The 12,489-nt window shown below is 33.9% G+C and overlaps 1 protein-coding gene across 3 annotated transcripts in view; it reads left to right on the top strand.

The window, feature by feature from the left end:
* The window catches only part of Kiaa0825 (KIAA0825 ortholog), a 372,465-nt gene that overhangs the window by 161,773 nt on the left and 198,203 nt on the right, over positions 1-12,489 (top strand). For all 3 annotated transcript variants that reach the window (XM_046428642.2, XM_058574629.1, XM_058574633.1), the window contains exon 15: positions 5,556-5,780. In XM_046428642.2, coding sequence (XP_046284598.1) covers positions 5,556-5,780 — 225 coding nt within the window. The remainder of the gene's footprint in view (positions 1-5,555; positions 5,781-12,489) is intronic.

The raw sequence follows: 12,489 nt of genomic DNA, 5'->3' as shown, positions 1-12,489 counted from the left end.
TACCAATGCATAAATTTCCTCAGGTGGTTTTTAAAACAATGCCAAAACAGGCTTGAAAATGAGGAATCTATTTTTAAATGCTGCATATTAAATTATAGTAATATACCCAACAGGTATTGTTTCCTTGGCTCTCAGTATGACATTGCCCTTAGTTTCATATCTGAATCAATTGTCTTAGCTCTCTCCCAGGCTCTGAAAGGAAAATTTTCAACAACTTAGCAAAATTTCCCAATTAAATTTTGAGATACAAAGCATTCACCTGGGTTTTCTGCTCAACTTTCTAAGCCTCAGGAAGCAACTGTTCTGGAAAGCAGTATGGAAATTCCTCAGAAACCTTAGAATGGAACCACCATTTGACCCAGCTATCCCACTCCTTGGTTTATACCCAAAGGACTTAAAATCAGCATAGTAAAGTGACACAGCCACATCAATGTTTAATAGCAGCCCAATTCACAATAACTAAGCTATGGAACAAACCTAGGTGCCCTTCAACTGATGAATGGGTAAAGAAAATGTGATATGTGTGTGTGTGTGTGTGTGTGTGTGTGTGTTGCATGTGCATGCAATGGAATATTACTCATCCATAAAGAAGAATGACTTTATGACATTTTCAAGTAAATGGATGGATCTGGAACCTATCATGCTATGTGAAATAAGCCAATTTAAAAAACTAATGGCTGGCCAAATGTTCTGTCTGGTATGTGGATGCTAACTCACAATGGCTGGGGAGCAGATAGGGAAAAAGAGAAGTACTTTGGATTAGACAAAGGAGAATGAAAGGAAGGAAGGGGGGATGGGAATAGGAAAGATAGACGATGAATCAGACATTATTTTCCTATATGCATATATGAATAAATGACTAATGTAATTCCTCATCATGGACAACCAGGAGAATGGGAAGTTCTATTCCACATACATATAATGTCAAAATTCATTCTACTGTCATGTATAGCTAATAAGAACAAATTAAAAATATTATAGAAAGAAGAGCTTTTTAGAATGCATGTACAATGCTAAATAGTTTTTTTGTTGATGAAATTAGTTTACAGTGGTTTGTCTTCATATCAGACAGAGTGATTTTCTCATTCACCTACAAAATAGCTTCATTGTAGTGTGGGTAGATGTAAATTAGCTTTCAAAAATTGGAAGTCTGTCTTTGTTCTACATTATAGCTATTTATCCTGAGCCTTTTATTTGGATATCCTTCCAACTGTCTCTATTTTTAATCATTTTTTTAAAACTTAAAAATACTTTATTGTAGCATAATTTACATACAATAAAGTTCACTTATTTCAAGTGAGTAGTCTCACCCACTGCCCGCACAGGAAAGATATGCTGTGTTCTCCTACATGTAGTGAGCTGGCTGCAAAATACAAATCACAAGACACAGAAATAATTTCGAGATCGAAGGCAGGTTGGCTCTGCAAACTTAAGGGTCCTGCTTCCACACTAGAAGGAGAGAAAGAGTGAGCCCGCATTTTTATTTTTATATGGGAGATACACAAAGGCTTTTCCATAGAATATTCTTCACCAAATAAGGCAGGGGTGGGCTGTCCAAGCCCAATGGATAATGCCCAACTCTGGAGCTACAGAGTAGCCTCTTTGCCCCAGCAAAGACTGAGGTCACATGCTTTGTGTAATAAACCACAAAATGACTTGCAATGCCAGACCAAAATCTCCTTGACTTCAAGGCTGAGTAGAGGCTATGCAAATAGCTCAGAGGTGGTCCCCCATAGAGGAGTTCAATAAACATGACCAATATGTAAACCTGTGTGACAATAAAGAGTGTTTCCATCATTTGCAAGAGTCCTTTCATTCTTTTTTGTAGCTAATTCTTCTTTCAACTGCCAACTCCATGAAGATACTGATGCACTTCGTATCATAATAGTTTACTTTACATCACTCTCAAACATCATATAAACAGAAGTCTAGGTATTCTTTTGCATCTGGCTTATTTTGCTTACGTTATGCTTTATTAATAGTTTATTTCTTCTCATTGTGGGTAAGTATGCACTGAGTAGTATTTTATTGAATAGTGTTTTCTATTTTATCTATTTGCCAGTTTGATAGACATGTGGATTGTTTCTAGTTTTGGATTATAATAAATAAGTAAACGCTAGTGTACAAGTCCTTGTATGAATTTTCATTTTCCATTGTAAATACTGGACCATATGATAAAATACATGCTTAACTGCATGAGAAACTACTACCTGCTTTACAAAGTAATCTTTTTCACATTCCTCCCAATAATGTACAAGAATTTTTTTCATTCCATATCCTGGTTGACACTTGAATTGTCTTTTTGATTTTGGTCATTCTAAAGGTAATGTAATATTATCTCCTGAGTCTTAATTTACATGTTCCTCATGATTTATGACATGTGGTACCTCTTTGTATTCTTAATGGCCATTTGAAAATATTATTTTCTAAAACATCAGTTCAAAACTTTTGTCCATTTACTTATTGAGTTGTTTGTCATACTGAGTTGGAAAGAGTACTTTATATATTTTGGATACAAGTTCTGTATCAGCTACATTTACTGGTGCATTTCCTGCCAAGCTATGGCTCACTTTTTCATTTTCTTAACAAGGTCTATTGCTGGGGAGAAGCGTACTATATACTTGCCTTTCTACTTATCAGATGGTTCATCACTTACTATCTGGTTCCCAGTATTCTTATATACAAAACTGAGACCCTAATTCTGTTCAGATTTATTTATTTTTTATTTTTATCATCTAAAATCTTGAAGTATCAAAGAAAACTTTAATTTTCTGTGTCAAGAAAGTCTATTAATATACTTTCAAAATATTTTCAATCATGCTTTTTTTATCAGAAAACCTTATTTCTAATGGTGCCTGATTAGTCAATATCTTAGTAGAATACTTTTTTATACCAAAACTTTTTACTTAGAAACACATTCAGATGTAATTTCCATTGCTTTTATAAAACCAAATTAGATTGTTCTTTATTGCATGTAACATCTTCCTTACAGGTAGCCTGAAAAACTCCACTAAATAACTTTGTTCTAGTTGTTCAAAGTTATAGAAATTTTTAAATAAATGGAATTTATTGGTCATTAACAAATTTTAGAAGCTTGTACTGATGAAAATTGATAAACTTAGTATCTTAACCAAAAGGTAAATTTACGTAAACTGGTTTATGTCAGAATTGCTGCTGGTGACCTTAGCTTGTTTTTGAGTTAGGACCATCATTCATCCTCCTTCTAAGGATTCCTGATTACTGTTCTGTGAAAGAAAATGGTAGTCACAGCTCTTATTGATTTGTATGTACTTGGCTGTGAAATACTTGTTATTTTCTTTTTGGGAGTCTTAAATAGAATCATAAAAAGTAAAAACCAAGAAAGACTATAAACATCATCTTATCCACCCTCTGTCTTCCCTTCTCATCATTCTATAGATGAGGACACTGGAGCCCTTCTAGATTAAATAAACTTTCCATATTTTTAATGTTGATTTGAAATATTAGAAAATCAGATGGTGATGCATGAATTCTTAAAGTTATATGAATCATCTGAAATTTTCTGTTTCTTTGTTCATTTTAGTTAATTTAATATGAAACACTAAAATTTATATACAGCAGAAAAAAATCAGTGAAAAATTATTATTTTGGATGATACTTTCTTTTGCTCTTCTCTTTTGTTGCTGATAATCAATAATTAATATTTTGGACTTACAGAAACTAGACTTTGGGGCAATTATTGTATTCTCTCTAAGCTATGTGTCTTTGAAACCTAGGCACCCTCTTTAACATTTGGTGAAGAAACTCTTAGAAAGACTATGACACTGCATAACTTGACCACATGTGCCCTCACTTACTTTTTTTCCCTGTTTGCTTGCCATTTCTTTTTTTCTTCCTTTTACATCTGTTTCTTATCCCTGCTATAGCCCCTGGTGGATATTGCTTAATCCTCCAAATATTATCTAGTTCACAAGATGTCTAAGGACCTCATATTAAATGAATATCAGCCTACACTCTAACATTGCAATTAAAAATAAAACAACTTTTATCTTAGGTATTAATAATAGCTAATACTTACATAGTACATACTATGTGCCAATTACTCTTCCAAACACTTTGAATAAATTAATTCATTTAATTTTTAAGTAACTATTTGGGATACGTATATTATATTCTCTACAATTTTCAATATTTTGATTTTATTTTAAAAGGAATAAATATGTCTTTTAACAAAAAGAAATAGAGATTGTCTGTCTTCTTTGAATTTTCAGAGAACAAAAAATATTTAATTCATAGCTCCAAAGAGTTTAACCAAAATGCATATGAATTATTGATACAGGAAAAAGGCTTCTTTATGCCTTTCAAAGAATTCAAGTTTTGAAACATCATCAAAAAGACAGTGAATTTGGGCTGGGATTGTGGCTCAGTGGTAGAGTGCTTGCCTAGCATGGGGCACTGGGTTTGATCCTTAGCACCACATAAAAATAAAATAAAAATATTGTGTCCACCTAAAACTAAAAAATGAATATTAAAAAAAACAGTGAATTATATCCTCCACTATTTCCATAAAGAACAATAGCTCGTCATCTGTTGGAAGTATTATGTTTAAAAATTAACCTCTCAGTACTGGCTATTACCAAGATCTTCACCATGGAGCTTCTGTTAAAAAGTTATTCTTAAACAAACCAGTCATTTGATAAAAATCACTGGGGAACTTGAGGTCGGAGAAAGCATGCAGTAGTTTTTCTATATTGGTTCAAGTATTAGTCTCAGGACTTTCAGTCATATTGAAAACCAAACAAACAAAACTTTTTTATGAAATATATCACATAAGTCCTGTATGTACATCATGGGTAATACATATAAAGATGGTGGGAAAGCAGGAGAGCAGGGGAGAAGTAAGAAAGGAGAAAAGAAAGAAGGAAAAAAAAAGTAGAGAGGAAAGAAAGAAAAAAAATGATGTGAAATTCCATCAGTTGTTGAAAATTATCATTGACTTAAAAGAGTACATCTTTTAATTATTGTATGTATTTTTAAACAAAAATAGAATGTCATTTTCTAACCTACTTTTATTTTTTAAATACACAACATATGTCCTTATAGTACAGATAAATATCTGTACTATATATGGACCTAATTGAACAACTCAAACATTATTGTACATTGGATAGTTTTTAGTCTTTTATCGTATCCTTTGTATATTCTTAATTAATTTCTTAGGATAAAGTGCTACAGAAAGGAAAAATAAGTAGTCACCAGGTAAATAAAATGTTAAGGCTTTTGATATTATTTGCCAAGTTGTAATCTAAGAAGGTCATGCCATTTATATTCTACCAGCAGTATCCAAAACTACCAGTAGATATTGTTATTTACTATTATTTTAATTTTCATTTATTATCAGGAAGAAGTTTCAAATGTTTTATGAGATGATTATCAATTATATGATTTTTTGGGTAAAATTTCCTCTCTTTCCCTTTATGTTTAAACTAGATTATTATGAAACAGTATTCCCAGTTGAATGAGGTACAACCGATTGCCTGATTCTGCTAACCATAACATGCCTTCTGATTTTAAAGCCTCAGTGTGCATGGAGTCTGAGCCAGAGGTCATTCGATGCTTGAGGTTGGCACTGACTGACGCTGTCAAGGACATTGTCCAAAAGGTGATATCTATGATGAACTGTGAGAAAAACTGTGAAACAAACCTAAGCAAGCACAGTGTTCCTGATGGTTTGCTTGAGAGCATTCCAAAAGAATGGAGTTATACTCCAAAGGAAACCAAAAAAAAAGATTCAAGCAAAGGTAAGTATACTTGTTTTCCTAGAAAATATCCCCTAAAAAAGCAATATTCCAGGATATTTAGTTAAGTAAAAGTCTAAAACTATAAGACTGATAAACCATATTAATCTTTCTTCCTCCAAGTATATCTGGGAAAACTGGAACAAGGACACTAGAGATGCAAATGACTCAACTGGTCATCTTTTTTTAACAGTTCAAAATTTTCTGTGATATTTTGTTTTTGTATTAGTATTCACAGATTAGTCACATGTTGTGGACTAAATTTCTCTAAATCTATTGAGTAATCTAGAATTTGTACTTTCAGGAAAACTACTCTGATATTCAGTTTAATTATTCTTCCTTTTAAATTTTTCCCCTGAAACCACCAATTATTACTTTTTCTTCTTGTTAACACTCCTACATGCATAGCTTTTAGGTAAAAAATAGCATTGAGTTTGGTAACTACATATATTTTCTGACAGGGCATTTTCCCCCAGTCCCTGTAGTTCTGAATTGAGACTTTGTTTCTGTTCAGAACAATGCATCCACCAACTACATTTAAGAACCATCAGTTTACATTATTTATTTATTTTATTAACTAAGTTCTCTCTTAAATGTTTTCTTCCTGTCTACATGTAGGAAAATTTCCAGAATTTTCACAAAATTCCCTTGAAAGTATATTAAATATTAGTATTTGTGAATCTTCTTTTGGTTTTCTACAATACTTTTTCCTTTCATATTCATCTCTAAGAGAATATTTTTTTACCATCTCTAAGGAAACTTTCATCAATACTTCAGGAGAACCCACAAAAGTCAATTGAAGGGACTGGTCTTTCTTTGATTCTCCTCCATGAGATCCTAAGTAATGTAGCTCTTATTCAGCGACCTTATATTACAAACTCAATCAATTATCTATCTGTGACCTTTCATAGTAATGCTTTAATTCTGCCCAAGCCCTATTAAACTGCCTTTGAATCTAGTAAAGCCATTTAATTGAAATTGGAAAATGTCACCTTTTCATTACTTAAGTTCTTCCTTGCCTAAGAGTTGTTGCCATCTCTCCTTCATTCTAGCTTTGGATATTTCATACATTTTGAATAAAGCAGGGGCATGATCTATAGTTAATGTGCCATGCCATATGAGTGGCACTGTTTTTGCTTGTGGCTTTCTGTTTGTGAAATATTTTGGTTTCTAAGAAGCATTTTAGAATATCTGTGTACTGTTTTAAAGAGTTTCTTGTTCCCAAAATGCTTATTTTACATAGATACCAGTTATTAGGGTCTGCCTTACTCAATAACATTTTTCATAAAATTATCACTAGAAGTACAATATATAGCCAGTCACAAAGAGGTGCTGGATCTCATGAATACATAAAAGAAAGTGACTTTATGAACCATATTTTGCATTCTAAGTGGATATGACACTAGGGGAACACCATTGATCTTCATTTCTGTCCTCTAAGTACAGAAACTCTTAGATTAGCCCTGCTCAACCTTTATATTCACTCCTTATCCACACTTTTTTGCTTTATTCCTTTATTTTCATTGCTAATCCACACTTCTGTGGTTGAGAGTAAGCCCAAAATATTATCATTTATTTTAAATTTCACAGGAGAGAATTCACACTCACATAATTTTTATTATAGTATCATTATAATTGTTCTATTTTATTATTAGCTATTATTAATTTCTTACTGTGCCTAATTTATAAATTAAATTTATTATAATATATATATATATATATATATATATATATATATATATATATGGCAAAAAACATAGCGTATGTGTTTTAGCCATCCGCTGGAGGTCTTGGAATGTATCTCCCTTGGATAAGAGTTAGGGGACAACTGTAAAAGACAGAGATTATTTATATGCTGGACATTAAGTCATCTATTCATTCAATAGGTGACTCATAAATATATATGAGGCTCTGTATTTATAGTCAGAGATAAGCTATATATGTAATATCTTCTCTTGGTCCTTGGAGACTAGTATAACTATTTCAGAACAGATGCAAACACCTCCGGGGTGTTTTTTTGTGTATGGGAAGAAAAGATTAAAAGTTTGCTAAAGTGTCACTTGGAGATTGTCACTGGAACCCCTCTTCAGTCTGGGCGAACAACTTATATGTTAGGGACAATAGGTGAGGAGGCTCAAGTGGGCAGGAGCACAATATTAAGGAGAAGTAATAGGCAGGGAAACCTTATTTCTTCTTTAGCCTTCTGTGTACACACCTTGGCTTTGTAGAATCTGGTATTAACAAAATTAATCCTTGCAATACTCAAGAGATCTTAACATATTCCTGAAAATCGACAAATCAATTATAGCTTAATACTGGGAAGGCAGTGAAGAGCACAAAGTGACACAGATAAAAGTCTCACATGTATTTTGATTTCGAATATGAGCTCTCAGTCATATCATAAAGTAAAACAATAAGGATCTAATCAAATTTGGCAAAAAAGATAAAAAAATTTAAATAGAAAGAAAGAAACCTGTAGGAAAATGATTTGAAATATGGCTTCCCATCCATTATTGTGAAATGTGAATCCTTTTTAAGTGAGTGTTGTGCCTTGAGCTATTAGCTAAAGATAGTTTGAAGTTGTCTTGATTAGCAAAATGATTTCAAAACCAAGCATCTGAAACCTGAAGATAAACCTCTGTAATTTCTTCAACAGTGTTTTAAGTCAAGTTATAATCATGTTCTTCACAAAATTTGTGTAAACAATGATAAATGTCTTAAGACATTTCTTGTGAGAATTCAAACCTATTGAAAGACAAGTAGCCACTACCTTAAGGGAACATTTGTCCTTGACATAGTGAAAATGACAGAGCATGGTAAACAGTATGATGACAAACTAAAAGACATTCCTTTATTTCTTTGTCAGCAAATATCATTACATAGCAACACTGAAGATTTAAAGAAACAAATGTAAATCATACAGGGGAGCTTTACCATACAGTTGGATGAAGATTCAGATTGTTCTGACGTAGCTCAGCTTTTAAGTCTTTGGTTCCTTGTATTTCAAAAGAATGAATACACGAAGAACTGGTTTTGTTTTTGTTTTGCTTCTTTGACAAAAATTAAAAGAAAGATGTACCTATAAAGAAATTTTCTCAACAGTAAATTAATTTTTTAAAATTAAAAAAAATGCATTATGGTAAAATCATTGGAGCAATTGCTTCAATGGAAATAGTGGATTCTGGAGAGTGGAAGCAGAGGAAGTACCATAAGGGACATGCATCCATGTCACTGACCTCATGCAGTGTTTAGAAGGATATTGGTGAAAGAAATATGTAGAATGCTATAGGAAGTCAGCAATTTAGTTTATTTTGTAAAAACTAGAGATTATACTAGTTTTGTGAAAACCAACATCACTTATAAAAATATCATATCTATATACTTAAGAACTTAGACATAGAATTTTCTAATGTGTTTAAAAATACTTCGAATGAAGAGTTTCTATAATCCTTGAACCATTTTCTTAAAAATATACAAATGAGCCAGGCACAGTGGTGCACAACTATAATGCTAGTGTCTAGGGAGTCTGAGGCAGGAGGATCACAAGTTCAAGGTCCGCCTCAATGACAGGTAGAGCTGTCTCAAAAAGAAAAAGAAACAAAACAAAACTGGGGTTCAGCTCAGTGGTAAATAACCCCTGAGTTCATTCCCCAGTACCAAACACACACACACACACACACACAAATGAAATATATTTTCAATTTGTAAGAATAAATAATTAATATTATAGTCAATGGATACTAATTATTCAGATTTCAACAACAGCTTTGCCTGATTGCTTTTTAAGGCTGAAAAACAAACTTCATGCTTTTGTAAGCACAGCTAATAATATACCTGCTCCATGCTCCATGTGGAGATACATATGTATATGTTAGTGGTAGTAGTTTTTTCAACTATGACAGTCACTAAAACAATGTACAGAAACAAACTGAACTGAGAACCTGACCTTTGTACTAATCCCAGATTTTAAACATAAAAGCATATTAAATCACATTATCATCATCTAAAAATTGTTATTTTGTACAATTAATAGATGATATTTTAATAATTAATTTAAAGACCTTATTTTGTCTTTACTTCATTTGTTGTGAATATCTTCCTCACATGTTTTATAATCCCCAAATATATTACAGTAGTTCATGTGTAAGAAGGAAGAAATGATAAATTCATAAATGTACCAACCATATTGGGTTCATTACAAGATACACATTTTTTCATACTTTGAGAATTATAAAATTGGCATAGTTTCTAATATTTTACATATAAATGAATTAGGAAGAAGTCAACTTATTTAAATAAAGACATAAAAATGAGTGTGAGATAGTGTTAAAAGATTCCTCTCTGGTATATTGTTAACCTCATCATAGATTCAGAGCCCTTGTGATTAGCAGAATAGATTTATTCATTTATCATCAGCTTGAAGGTTCTGATCAGAATTTGCCTTAAGCTTTAATGATGTGTTTGGGTATTTGAGTACCTGGAGCCCACAGAGTTTATAAAATAGCAGAAGTCTCGGTGTAAACAGAGTTGGTAATCTTTACCTGGTATCTACTTAGATATTTAAATGTTTGCTCAGTGCCTGTGCTTACACCCTCTTTAGAATAGAGGAATATAAGATGCAATGTTTGAAGTCAAATAACTGACAGTAGAATAGGGAGTATGGAATACAAACACATAAAGAACAATAATAAGACATTTAAAATAATTTAACAACACAAAGAAGAGAGGTCACAAGGAAGTTTTTGATTTTGCTTTTATCTATATTTTAAGATCCATTGAAACATTCATTTGCATAAAAAGAATACACTTATTGAGGAACTCTTTTCTACAGGCACTGAAGGAGGTGCTTTCACACTCTTGGGAAGTGCACTGGCAGCTCTGTGGAAGCCTTGGGGAGATTTCTCCTGTGCTCTTCAGCAACTTTTAATACAGATGTAAGACAACTCACAAAGACCTAAATAACAACATGACATAAATAATAGAGATAATAATACAAAAGATGATGCAGCATGGTGCATTATTGGAGCTGACTACCAATATCCATATGACTGTCCATATGACATATGGACATATGGATATTATATTCAAATAAATTTATTAAAGGGTATAGGACTTCAAAGAATTTAAGTATACAGGTAGGTGAACCATGAAGAAAGGGGGTATTTATTCCATTGAGAATGATAGATATTCACAACCCTGAAGCAGAGGTAAAGTGTATAGAAGGTCTCAAAGAGAAAGTTGGTAGAAACAGTATGACACTGGGCTATGAAGCATTTTGAAAATCAAGCTTTGAAGTCTTATCTTGCTCACCAGTGGAAAATAGCTAAAACAATTGTAGCAGAGAAATTGGATCATAAAAATTGAATTGTATATGAATCCAGTGTACTGCCAGATTCATGGGACCCCAATAGACATCCAGGAGCTGAATCCAGTGCAAGCACACAAGAGTCTTTATTACAAGCTCGAGCCTGGACTCACAACCGTTTCTGATGCAGCGGTCCCAGGGAGTGAGTCCCTGTCCTCTGTTCAGTGAGGATTTATAGGTTTTGGGGGGATACTCAATGCGTCACAACATCACACAGCAAATCATTTCACACTGCAGGAAAATCAAACAACAACTCTTAACATTGATTAGCACATTCACTGGTGGGAACAAGTTGGGTAGGGGTGATTGGTTAGTACAAGAGGGGGTTTCCTTTGAATTGATTGGTTTAAGCCACGAGGGGTGTATGTGCTAAACTACATGGTTTCCCAACATGTTATCAACCACCATAGACTACTGGGGGGTCATGGGGCATCCCAGGTATTTTCCCTGTCTCATGCTGATTGGTCGTTGCTAGGGGGTTGCTATGGGTCCTCACCTAGCCTAACTGAGTTAGGGACACCTGGTGCCACAGATCTCTCCCATTATTTACAGACAACTCAGCAGGGTGGCTATCTGCCAAGGAGTGCTCTGTTGGTTTTTCCAAGGACAAGGGTCATGTCCCCTTTCTTGGACAGGCTTTGCTCTGAGGTAGAGGCTGGTTTCTCAAAAATGGAGTCACATCAGTTTCTCACCACTACTGTGGATGAATTTGGATTTACAGTGCAGAGGAGGGGCCGGACATAGCCTGGAATATGGAGATAAGTCAGGAGAGTATGTTCATTATCCAGGTGCCATTTGTGAGGAAGAGCTTGAAGTAGGGCGAGGTTGGTCTCAGCAAAGATAAAGAGGATTTCAGAGACAACAGGGTAGGAAGATTTACCAATGGTGGTCACTGGTTTTGTATGAAGTATCAACAGGAAGGAAAGAAGAAAGGGAGGGAGGAAGGGAGGGAGAGAAGAGGAGGGCCAAGTAATTTGGAAGGAAGACAATAATGATTATATTGAATTATTGGTGACTCAGAAAGAGAAATGCAATGCCCAAAAAGGAGCTGGAGCTATAGGATTGCAATCAAGAATGGTTCTCAACTCAGGGTGATTTTGCTCCCAGAGGACATCTGGCAGTGCCTGGAGCAGTTTTGGTTGTCACAATTGAGGGGAATGTTACTGGCCTTTAGGGGTAGAAGCCAGGCAGAAATGCTGCTAAACATGCCTCATAGGGCACCTCATCCCAACAAAAACTTATCCAGCCCTGAATGGCAATTGTGCAGACAGAGAAATGTCAATCTAAAGAAATATCAATATATCCTTCAGAGAAGTAGCACCAAGCAAAGGAGAACACATAGAATCA

The sequence above is a fragment of the Marmota monax genome, unplaced genomic scaffold (genome assembly GCF_021218885.2).
Source record: "Marmota monax isolate L192 unplaced genomic scaffold, Marmota_monax_Labrador192_F-V1.1 WCK01_AAM20220418_F8-fsc00018, whole genome shotgun sequence".
Classification (NCBI taxonomy): domain Eukaryota; kingdom Metazoa; phylum Chordata; class Mammalia; order Rodentia; family Sciuridae; genus Marmota; species Marmota monax.
Note: the sequence above shows the minus strand (reverse complement) of the source record. Positions and strands in the feature narration are given on the sequence as shown.